This window comes from Lucilia cuprina, chromosome 6 (assembly GCF_022045245.1).
Source record: "Lucilia cuprina isolate Lc7/37 chromosome 6, ASM2204524v1, whole genome shotgun sequence".
In the NCBI taxonomy this organism is placed as follows: domain Eukaryota; kingdom Metazoa; phylum Arthropoda; class Insecta; order Diptera; family Calliphoridae; genus Lucilia; species Lucilia cuprina.
In genome coordinates, this window is record NC_060954.1 from 39,500,673 (window position 1) to 39,513,284 (window position 12,612).

Genomic DNA, 12,612 nt, shown 5'->3' on the forward strand with positions numbered 1-12,612 from the left:
GACTAGACTATAGACTAGACTATAGACTAGACTATAGACTAGACTATAGACTAGACTATAGACTAGACTATAGACTAGACTATAGACTAGCCTATAGACGAGACTATAAACTAGCCTATAGACGAGACTATAAACTAGACCAAAGGTGTCCAAGCCCTATGCACTGGGTACACTTTCGTATTCTTTGCTTGTAAACATTGACAAGACGTAGATTTTTTTTCGTAAAAAAATTTTTTTTGAAAAGCAAGTGAAATAAAATTTTTGTTAGTTTTAAATTTCAAACTTACATTATTCGCATAAAAATTATTGTACGATCACTTACAATCTAATATTATTGAAAACGTTTCAGTTACTTGTTTTCATGCTTTAAAAAAAATTTGTAAAACAAAAGGGAAAATATTTTATTTTAATATAAAATGCAATTCATATTTTTTGTCGTGTACGTACTTATATGAAGTGTTTCTTTGATTTTCCTTGTAAAATAAAAAAAAATAGTTTTTCTTTAAATGTATTGGTATTTACACTTCCATAAGAAACTTTTGGGCACTTCTAAACTAGACTATAAAAGAGACTGCTTAGGGGAATGGATCGCATATTTTCCAGGACATATGGAAGTGCATCTCGTAAAAACGAAGTTTCCCTATTTCGACAATGCTGTCTTCACCTTAAACAATAAGAAAAGTTGTTGGCTTGATTCCACCTGACTTAGCATTCGACGATGGTCATCGAATGTATACTGCAAGGAGAACAAATGAAGAATTTAGATGCACCGTTGATTCAAATGTTAGACAAAGCCGATAGTTTATTAGGTGTAATGCTAACTTCAGATGAAAAATTTCTACAACTAAAACAAGTATGAATGTATAGTCGGACTATATAATACCCTACACCAGTCAGTATGTTAAATAAGTGGATAATTTTAAAAAATAAAGCATTTAATTTGTTCTTTAACCGTATTGTGGAACATTTTTACGTATAATTAACAAAAAAAAAAACAAGGGGAGTTTGTATGGGGGCTAGGGTCAAATAAGGCCCGATCACTATAAAAATTAGTAGCGTTGTTTATCGTTCTAAAAATAAGTTTTGCGGATTTTTGTTGACATAATAGAACGTTTAACGTAAGTATGAGCCTAAAGGCCCTATTCCGAGGGTTCGGTTGTATGGGGGCTAGTCGAAATAACCGATTTCAACCATTGGTTCATCCTTGAACCAAAAAAAGAGTATATGCCAAAATTCATCAAATTATCTTGAAAATTGCGATCTGTAGCGTGCGCACAAGGTTTACATGGACACACAGACAGACAGACAGACAGGCGGACATAGCTAAATCGACTCAGAAAGTGATTCTGAGCCGATTGGTATACTTCAAGGTGGTTCTAGAACCAATATTTTTGGGTGTTACAAACATCAGCACAAACGCATAATACCCTCCCCACTATAGTGGTGTAGGGTATAAAAATTTATAACAACGTTGAAAAACAATGATGAAAATATATGATATTGATTCCTCCTACAATTATTTATTTAAATGTTATTTGAAGTGCAAAATCAAACTCGATTATATTAGTGAAATAAACAATATAATTTTACGGACATTAAGTTAAATCTACATTTTATGTACCATTGTGTAAATTTCAGTACATATAAAAAAATCATTTAACTCAGAACCAGACATAACATGAATCTTATATTCTCCTTCGGCATTGCGAATTGGTAGTGACATAATGGTTGGCTCATTAATATCGAAATCTAATCTTTGCTAAAATTAAAATTAAATTTTAATACAAATTTGTAACTACTTCTCAATACTTACTCCCTGCGTAAATGGACAGGTTAATTGTTCTGCTGGTGTATTTTTCAAATAGGAATTCCACAGTTCAACCTTACTAAAACAAGCTGTACAAGTATCATTACGTTTTTGAGTGTAAATGGTGGGTTGCCATGTTCCACGTTCTCTTTTGAATATCTCAATATTTAACTGTTAAGTGTTCAGAAATCAATAAAATTGAAAAAAAATTATAATACTTCACAAGTATGTAGATGATAATTACCGGTAATGATCCCTCCACTGTACGTGTTACAATAGTAAATCCATTGACAACCAAACTTCCATCTTCGGTTTGTTCAATATTTGCATTACTTATGTCAAACAGCTGATCAATATAATTATCTGAATAATTTTCGCAAGGTGAAAAAATGTTTTCCTCTAAAAATTCCAATTCATAATCATTTTGACAACAAACGATCTGAGGGGTTAAAAAGGTTAACTTAAAGATTCAACTGTTTATGATTACATCTGGATAAAAGTATTGATTGATTTTTTGATTGATTAACCTATTAATGGCAATTTCTAGTTCATTGCTCATGTTAGATAAGAAGCGAGCAATGAACCAATAGTTAACTAGGTAGCTAGTTAGTTTCAAAACAGAACTGCGGACTAAAGATTAGACTATACTAGACTATAGGCTAGACTATACTATAGACTAATCTATTGACTAGACTATAGACTAGACTATAGATTATACTATAGACTAGACTATAGACTATACTATAGACTAGACTATAGACTAGACTATAGACTAGACTATAGACTAAACTATAGACAAGACTATATACTAGACTATAGACTAGACTATAGAGTAGACTATAGACTAGACTATAGACTAGACTATAGACTATACTATAGACAAGACTATAGACTAGACTTTAGACTAGACTACAGACTAGACTATAGACTAAACAATAGACTAGAATATAGACTAGACTATAGACTAGACTATAGACTAGAATATAGACTAGAATATAGACTAGACTATATACTAGACTATAGACTAGACTATAGACTAGACTATAGACTAGACTATAGACTAGACTATAGACTTGACTATAGACTAGACTATAGACTAGACTATTGACTAGACTATAGACTAGACTATAAACTAGACTATAGAATTGACTATAGACTATAGAATTGACTATAGACTAGACTATAGACTAGACTATAGACTAGACTATAGACTAGACAATAGACTAGACTATAGACTAGACTATAGACTAGTTAGTTAGTTAGTTAGTTAGTTAGTTAAATAGTTAGTTAGTTAGTTAGTTAGTTAGTTAGTTAGTTAGTTAGTTAGTTAGTTAGTTAGTTAGTTAGTTAGTTAGTTAGTTAGTTAGTGTGTTTGTTAGATAGTTAGTTAGACAGTTAGTTCGTCAGTCAGTTCGCCAGGCAGTTCGTCATTCAGTTAGTTAGTTTGTTTGTTTCAAAACAGAACTGCGACCGATAGTTGATACAGCTGCCGATGAGTTGACAATCATTAGCCGAGTGTGACTCGTATGTTAGAAATAGGATATTAAGGGTACGTATATTTTTACTTTTAAATGTTAACTTCATGATTTCTGCCGATACAATATTTTATCATAAATGTTATACTCACATATATCGAAGTTGTTATTATTAATATAATTACTTTCAACATTATCGTTGAAGCACAACAAACTAACTGAATTATTAATTATAATTTTAGATAATAATTATATCCTATTTAAAGTCATGCAATACAAAGCGTAGTTATAATTTATTTCTTATCAGATATCAAAACAATTATTATTTAAAACTTAATTCTATTGCTTAAAATTGTTTATTGTTTTTCTCATTCATGTAATAAAATGTAATTTTAATGTAATTTTTTGTTACAATTGATCTCCTCTTATTTAGCAATTTTTTTTGTGTTATGACTTGTCAGGGTTTCAAAGGCGATATAGCCTTTAAACTGTTTCTATCTACTGATCTTATACATTCGTACACTTCATAAGTACATGCTAAATTATACTCTATCTCCGTTAGTCTGCTTTCTTCCTAGCTTCATATTTTCACATATTAGAAAGGTCTAGTAGCGCAAACTTTTGCGATAACACAACCAGCATACCAAATCCCACTTAAAATATAGTATGATAGACCCACTTAGGTCCGAAATGTCTCTTTGTGATGTCTGTAAGAGTAATTTTCAAAATTATGTTAAAAAATAGAATTGGTATAACACCAAATCATTAAAGGGAGACTAATCTGAAGATGAATTGAAAATTCAACATGCCTTAACAAAATAACGGAAATTATTATTAAAAATTGTGTGACTACATTTAACTTTGCCAACTCAACATGGCTCACTATACAACGCAGCTGTGTTTATTTGTGATTAAATAAAAACAGCTGTTTGACAAAAACAACATTTTGTTTTGATCTTTGAATTTCAAAACAAAAACGCATTATTCGAAATATTCGAGAAAGAATTTTGCTATTTCATTCTAAGCAAAATGAGTGAAATTAAAGTAAAACGATTAAAATGATAAATTTTAATTTATTTAACAATTTCTATTAATTCTTTACAATTTACAGATTGAATTTGCCGTAGAAATGAAAGGAGAACATTGCGCCTGTAAGCTGCGTGAAGCTTTAAAAGGTTTGGGAGAACTAGATATAGATGCTAATTTGGGAAGAGTTATAGTACATACACAGGAGCCATGGTTTGTAATTAAGGAAAAAATAGAGGAAACAGGACGCAAAGCAGTACTTAATGGATTTGGTGGCCAGTCGGCTGTTTCTATAATAAATACCACCGGCAGTGATGTAGATCAATGTCCCATAAGGGGAGTTATAAGATTTACAGCGATAAGAAAAGATAAACCAGGTTTAGTAGTGGATGGCGTTGTTGATGGTCTCAGTCCGGGACTTCATGGCATACATATTCATGAGACAGGAGATGTTTCGTCTGGTTGTGATTCTGTTGGTAGTCATTATAATCCTAGAGGTTCACCACATGGCTCACCGGATGATGATATAAATAATAGACATGCTGGAGATTTGGGTAATATAAGAGCAGATAATACTGGTCGTGCTACATTCCGTTTTATGGACAATGTGTTAGAAGTGTGGGAAATTATTGGACGTTCTGTTGTTATAACACAAAATCCCGATGATTTGGGTAAAGGTCATAATGAACAAAGTCGTATTGATGGTAATGCTGGTGACAGGTATGCTGAGAGATTTCCCCTCTAGAAACAGTTTAATAAAACCTTTTTTCTTTTAATTTCATTTTACTTGCAGAATTGCTTGCGGCATTATAGCTCGTTCTGCCGGTATTCTGCAAAATTTTAAGCAGATTTGTGCCTGTGATGGTGTAACCCTTTGGGATGAACGTTATAAGCCTATAGCGGGTGGCAAACGATCACAAAAACTGTAAATTAAACATCAGAATGTTTATGTTTTTAAGTAAATAATTTAAGAAATATTTATACCAAAAACTAATTGCTGTCTTCTATAACAATACTTTCATTGATGGCATCTACTTGTAAGTTTCCCTTTTTAATTTGTTGTAGCCTTTGTTTGCATTTACTTTTATAAGTTTGTACCAATTTACCACACAGTATCGGTGGTGAAATGGCTATAAGTGTATGAATCTTAAGAAAAATAATATCATTAATTTAGTTTTAAAACTTAACTATTTATAAAATTTTATAAATACCTCCAAATAATCAACTTCCATTTCATAATTGATGCTTTGCTCCAGCAATGCTAAAATATTTTGAAATTCTTCGGCTTTTAAGGAAAATTTCATTTCACCTATATTGGTTTTATACCAATCGGCATAATTGTTTAAATTTTTTGTTATATCCATGGTATTGGCGGTGGCAGCTCGAGCAGTTAGCAGCATATGCAGTAAACTACGTTTGCAGGGTATAGTAGCACATTGTTTAAGGCGTAATTTAAGATATTCTAGAAATATATAACAATAAAACTATAAGCCACAAAAAAAAAAGAAATTGTCATTTAAAAACCAATTTACTTCTTATATAAGGTCCCGCTATATCATTGTTATTACTGGAAATAGTTTGTAGCAGAATTAAATAAAATTTCCAATCTTTAAAGTTTTCAATGGAAGAAGATTTCAATAGGAAATTTAACGATTCCTCAGCATGTTTATATAATAGCTATTAAAGAAATTAAACATATATTCTTAATATTTCGTAAATTTCAAACAAAAAATACCCACCTGTTTGTATAAATCTTGTGGAAATTTCAAATCATCTACTCCCTCATTAATCCAAGATGAAAAATTAAGAAAAGCTTCTTTAATATTTGTTTGCTGAAGGCCCAATATGCATGTTAAAAGTTTGTGAATAATTTTCACTTTAATTTCCGCTAAAATTAAAATTGAATTATTATTTTTAGAAAAAAATATCATTCACTAACCTGTTACATAGTTATTAATAAAATTAAGAAAACTTAAATCATTTAATTCGGGGTTTTGTAATAAATCTTTAAAAAGATTTTCCAAGCTTTCATCTAATATCGCATTTAAACGTATGGAATTAGCAGAATCTACAAAAGATATTTTTACATTAAATTCAAATAAATTTTAATATTTCCACTCACCTAATGTACAATTAATCAAAAGATTTGTTATTAAAACATATTCAGATTCCAACAGATCGTTTATTATCAATTGAACCTCTTCTGAGTTTTCACAACTAAAAATCGAAATAAATTTTGTTTAATAAATTATATTTTTAAAAAAATATTCACATACTGCACCTTAAAACATATTCGCTGGCGGTTAATATTCTTAATTTTTGTAATATATTCAAGATTTTCAAGCTACCAATATTCCAGCTTATTTTGCAAAAATATTTTGCCACTAAATACTAAAATACAATTATATTATTTGAAAATGTTATTTGCAAATATTGAACAATTACTTACCCTTTCACTAGCGTTTAAGGTTTGTAATAATTCCTCCAATTCAATTATTTCCTTATTTTGTATATCGTCATTTTCTGTTTGAGTTTTCAGGACCTAAAAGAAAACCTATAATTGGTGTTTTGCATATAGGCAAGTAGGGGATATGAATGTTTTAGCTATGTATGGTTGTGCCAAATAATTAATATATTGAAATGACTGGTCTTATAAGACTAAGCATTTATAACTTTGATTGTCTCGATAGAGAGTTAAGTGAAGGTCATAATTAAACAATAAAATGTGATTTAGTTGTCATACTAAAGCATTTAAATTGAATTGTACCTTGCCTCAGATATACACACTTAAGTTGTTTATTGTTGAATAAAATTGTGGACATTTAAGTGAAATTTTCGATAAGTGGCATATGATTAAGTTAGGCCACTCTACCATAATCAACTTCCTAGGAGCAATTCCAGAAAATATTGATTACTGCACCCCCAAACCATCTTTTGATAAAAGCTTTTCAATATCGATTCAACACGACCCAAATGAGATGGAATCTATCCTCCGTGACGGTTCGTATCAGGTTTTAATCGAAGGCTCTAAATCGAGAGATGGCGGTGGCTTCTATATTGCACGCACTGGAACGGAAGTCTCTTTCAAACTTTCTGACCAATGTAGTGTACTTCAAGCTGAACTATCAGCCATAAAACGCGCAGTAAATTGGCTCAGGTACTATCGAATATATCAGGAATTCGAATTTATACCAACAGTCAGGCCGCCCTAAGGGCTATAAGTGGTGTCTATACAACATCACACCTGGTCCTAGAATGCAGGAACAGGAAGAAGAGAGTACTGTTCACTTTCTCTGTCAATGTCTTGCCCTAGCGGAGAATAGACTGAATCTGCTAGGAGCAAATGTCATGCTGACTTAACAGATCTATCTGAGGCTGACATCCGAAGGATAGACTCCTTTATTCGTGCGACTATATGGTTTGGACAGGAAACCAGAGTAGTTGGGTCGAAGTGTAAAAATACGCCGACCATTTTCTTTCTCTTTTCAGGTATCACAAAAGGATCACAACATGGACTCAAATGTGCCCCTAATGCGAACAGCAAGGGACAGCCTGCTAACCTAACCTAAGTGAAATTTTGATGAGGTCTTTTCATAGGGTCTAGGGTCATATGAGAACCTATTATTATAGAACTCGTGGGGGTCATCAAGTCTAGTATAGAACTTCAATTTGCAGCTTTTTGTCGAGACATGAGTTTAGGTTAGGTTGGGAAGGGTTAAACACCGTAAAAACAGCGTATATCCACTCAGAGACCATAAGGTCCATTGTGATTCCCTTCAAAACGTGAAGATTCAAAACAGAGAAGACAAAAACGCTACAACAATACATGGGGGAAAGAAAATAGGTAAGGAGGATATGTGGATAGATAATAACACAACAGACACATAAATAACCATAAATACTAATGAAAATCCATGGCCTCCTATAAAACCCAGTCAAAGAAGTGTCTAATTCCCTTGACAAAACCTAACAGGTTGCGAGGGTTAAGTCCCGCAATTTCTCCCAGTTCGTCGTAGAACCTATTCCCTAGCCATTTCAGCCTGAGGTTTTGTATCCTAGGACATTGGCAGATAATATACTCGATGAGAGACATGAGTTTATTAAACATAATTATGAACTTTTAAGCCCTTTCCGACGGGTTCAGTTGTATGGTGGCTAAGTGAAATAATGGACCAATATAAACCATTTTCAAAGACTCCGAAAGTGATTCTGAGCTGATTGGTTTACTTTAAGGGGGGTATAGGACCAATATTATTGTGCGTTACGAACATCAGCAAAAACCCAATATACCCTCCTTCACTAAGTTGGTGTAGGGCAATTCGTAAACGAATTAAAATCAGAAATGAATGATTCATTTACAGCTTTGTCGCATTATAGCCCGTTCTTAGGAATAAACTTTACAAGGACATATATGGTGAAAGAATACAAAAAATTGGCAGTAAATCCATTCAAATAGATTAGATCTCTTTACCAGATAATACAAGTTACTCACTTACACATGGTTGCACACTTTTTAATGGTATTTGAACGAGTTAAAGAAGCTCATACAAAATGGTTGTAGTAAAGCCCATATTGTTGTATGATGTACTTTCAAATGGAAGTCTACAGGAAGATATTTGAAAAATTCGCCGCTCTAAAGGATATATGAGATTTACATACATACCTCAATAGACCTGCCAAATCATTATAGATTTTAAATATCGATTTAATAAGGAAATATAATTGACCATAATCTTATATCAACTGCAAGATATTATATAGACAACCATTATCTGTTTTTGTTTTAACAATTTGGTGTCTATGTAATAGATACAGATGGGAAAAGGGTAAAAACCCAGTATAGGCCCTAAAAACTATAAAAGTAGGACCAGTCAAATGGTCATAAATTTTGAATCAATATGGATTTAATAAGAAAATCATTATACTAAATTAAGTGAAAACAAGTAGGAAAGTATAGTCGGGCATGGCCGACCATATAATACCCTACACCATGAGTATATTTTTAACATTTTTTTTTTTATAAAGAAATTTTTATATTTTATTACCATAAATCCAAAATATTTAAGCAATTTATATATAAAAAAAAAAAACTAAAATTTCTAAATGAGGCTTTATATAGTTCAAATATGGGACGATCCTCGGTAAATTTGCGAAAAGGATATATTTTTAAATAACAGTTAGATTTGTTGAGTTTCATTGCAATACAAATGGTTACAAGTCAATTTTAGACGTTTAAGACATTTTTTTAAGGGGGTTTTGTATGGGGGCTAGGGTCAAATAAGAGCCGATCCTTACGAAAATCTGCAGTGTCATTTATACTTATATAAAACTTATTTGTGTCAATTTTTAGAGAGATAGTAGAATATTTAACGTAATTATGGCATAAAAAGTTGAAATCGGGAGGTACGGTTGTATGGGGGCTAGGTGAAATAATGGACCGATTTCAACCATTTTCAATTGGCTTCATCGGGGGTATATTCATTGAAGAATTTGGGACGAAAATCTCTTTCCGACTCAACGACGAATGTACTATTTTACAGGCTGAAATCTCAGCTATAAATAAGTCATCTAGTTGGCTTAGGTACTATCGGATATTCAATAGGGATATCCGAATCTATACTGACAGTCAAGCCGCCATAAAATCCCTGATAGCTGTGTATTCTACATCAACACTTGTCCACGAATGCCGGGCGTCTCTAAATGAGATGGCGAGACATTCAAGAATTACCCTCGTTTGGGTCAAAGGACACGGGGATATAACGGGCAATACTACTGCTGACATTTTGGCAAAAGCCCAATGTCAGCATACTGGATATAGACCAGTTCTGTGGTGTCCCCTTAACGGTCATCAAGAAACAAATACTTGATTATTGCTTTAGATTAGCTCAGGAACGGTGGTCTCAGGAGCATACCTGCTCGATCGCTAGGCTACTGTGGCCTCGTATGGATTCTCATAAAACATCCTACATTATAGGGCTAAACAGAATGTATCTTAGCGCTCTGTTATCGATTCTTACTGGTCAATCAAAGTTCGAAAACCATGCTAGACGTATCGGTATTCCATATAATGACTTTTGTAGGAGCTGTCATAATGAGGAGGAATCAATTACCCATCTTCTGTGTAACTGTCCGGCCCTGCAATCATTCCGGCATCAGACGCTGGGCTCGTCTCACTTCTCTGATCTATCAGATGTTCAACCTGGGTGTAAACTAGCATTCTTGAAATTGTCAAAGTGGGAAACATAGTCTTGGCCTTATCTTTATTCGCTATTATTATTATCTCTATTTTTATTATTATATGTATCTTCACTACAGTCCATATCACTACTTTTCCTTCCAAATATTTTCTCCCTAATCTTCTTCTCTTTACAGACGTTACAAAGGGACCTTAAAGGACCCAAGTAAAAACTTACTCTTGTCAGTAAGCAGTCTGCATAACCTAACCTAATAGGCTTCGTCCCTCTGCCAAAAAACATGCTTGGTCCAATATTCATCAAAATATCTTGAGAATTGCGGCCTGTACCTTGCCAGCAGGATCGGTATACTTAAAGGTGGGTATTGGACCAATATTTTTGTATATTACAAACATCAGCACAAACGTATAATACCCTCCCCACTATAGTGGTGTAAGGTAAAAGAGTTCGTAACTAACCACCATTTTATATTAGAAGTAGGGTATTATATAGTCATCCATTATCTGTTACCCTGTCGCTGTTTCAACATTCTTTTTAATTTCCAATTACACAAAAATTATAACAGTTTTTTTTTAATAAATGCACACATGTGTAAATGAAATACTTACATTGCAAATCATTTTCAAACCAGAGCTGATTATAAAAACCATTTTAAACTTGTAATTTAATTACTAATAAAAACGTCGCAAAAAATGTTGCCGCCATAAAAACGCAATTATCTGTAAACAAAAAGAAAATTGCACAATCAGCTGTTATTGTTTACGTTAAAGAAAAAGCAAGGGTTACCATATTAAAAAAAAAACAAAAAGTTTAAAAATTGATTAAAAACGTTTTTAAAACATTATTTTTTCTAAAATTTTTAAGATACTTTATTAAATCAGTTAATTTTTAAAATAAACTTTCTCTTAACTACTTAAGATCCTGAATTTTTATAAAAATACATTTTATTACCTTTAACCAATTTTCAGTAAAAAATTGACATATTTTTTTATTAGTAAACAAACCAGCTCTTTCGATTGTTTTCCAAATAAAAGATCTTCAAACTAATCTCAATAAAACAATTTTATTTATTCATTCTCTTGTATTTTTTGTGATAATAAAAAAATAATTATATATGATACGATAAACACAAAACCAAATTGATAAAACAATCATTAACAGCGACACAACTGATAAATAAGAAATTTAAAGAATTATATATAATTTTTCTCTGCTAGTATTAAACGAGAACGTAAACACAATAGAACCAAGATTATTTTACAAAAATATATGTACAAATACCATTAATCACATAAATAGAAATATAAATTAAACGAAAACAAATTGTAAAAATAATTAAAGAAAAATGCCATCAAACAATAATATTTTTTTAATATTTTAATTAACAATATTAAGTTCTATAAATACAATAAATATGGATGAATTCGGCATAATTATAATAAGCTTTTTAACAGTGTCATTCTTTTTATTCATTTTAAGAGTAAGTAAAAATGTAAAAAAAATTTAACAACTTTAAAAGCAAAAACGTCAGTTACTGCCGGTCTACACACTGGAAAATTGTTGTGAAACTTTTGATTTTCTATGAGAGACAAATTAATATTTGTTTTTCATTCTTTTACATACAATCAGAAGTTTCCCAGTGTAAACCGCCACTTAGACAGTTCATTTGCATTGTCTGGTTGCACTAAATAAGACTTCCCAGCAAAAATAAAGCGAAGTACTTCCAAAAGAATAATATTTATCACCACTTCAAGAGTAGCAATTATTGAATTCTTTTACCTTCTGTGAAAGTGATGTTTAATGACTTCCTGTATTATTTTTTCAATGCTGAAGATATTTTTTGTTTTTACATTTTTGTGTAATGATGCAATTTCACTTCCGAATAACTTGAAAAAGAGCATAAAAATTAATATTTAAAGATGACTTCAGAACTAGTGAATGTGAAACCAAATAAAAAGTACATCCCTTCTATAACAAGTCTGTGTTATAATCATCACTTCTTTTTTGCTTCTTTGGATGTTCTTTTCTTGGTGGGTCATTGGCATAGTCTGAAAGAATTTGAGTTTTGTTTTGTCTATCTATCCATCTACCTATCTATCTGTCTATCTAT

At 31.7% G+C, this 12,612-nt stretch overlaps 3 protein-coding genes across 3 annotated transcripts; 1 reads left to right on the forward strand and 2 right to left on the reverse strand.

Annotated features, from left to right (window-relative positions):
• Window positions 1–1,505: 1,505 nt before the first annotated feature.
• Window positions 1,506–3,485, reverse strand: LOC111685411. Its single transcript, XM_023447678.2, has 4 exons — window positions 3,435–3,485; window positions 2,052–2,246; window positions 1,814–1,978; window positions 1,506–1,759 (listed from the first exon to the last, which is right to left on the reverse strand). The coding sequence occupies exons 1-4, from the start codon at window positions 3,474–3,476 to the stop codon at window positions 1,607–1,609; spliced, it is 555 nt and encodes a 184-aa protein (XP_023303446.2). The 5' UTR covers window positions 3,477–3,485; the 3' UTR covers window positions 1,506–1,606.
• A 730-nt stretch (window positions 3,486–4,215) lies between these two features.
• On the forward strand, window positions 4,216–5,813 carry LOC111685408 (copper chaperone for superoxide dismutase). Its single transcript, XM_023447664.2, has 3 exons — window positions 4,216–4,326; window positions 4,394–5,028; window positions 5,102–5,813. Exons 1-3 carry the CDS (start codon window positions 4,312–4,314, stop codon window positions 5,235–5,237), a joined length of 786 nt encoding a protein of 261 aa, XP_023303432.2. The 5' UTR covers window positions 4,216–4,311; the 3' UTR covers window positions 5,238–5,813.
• On the reverse strand, window positions 5,254–11,543 carry LOC111685407. The gene is made up of 10 exons (XM_046954252.1): window positions 11,454–11,543; window positions 11,111–11,221; window positions 6,758–6,850; window positions 6,590–6,699; window positions 6,431–6,525; window positions 6,248–6,376; window positions 6,048–6,196; window positions 5,841–5,985; window positions 5,520–5,770; window positions 5,254–5,454 (listed from the first exon to the last, which is right to left on the reverse strand). Exons 2-10 carry the CDS (start codon window positions 11,150–11,152, stop codon window positions 5,299–5,301), a joined length of 1,170 nt encoding a protein of 389 aa, XP_046810208.1. The 5' UTR covers window positions 11,153–11,221; window positions 11,454–11,543; the 3' UTR covers window positions 5,254–5,298.
• Between the last annotated feature and the right edge of the window lie 1,069 nt (window positions 11,544–12,612).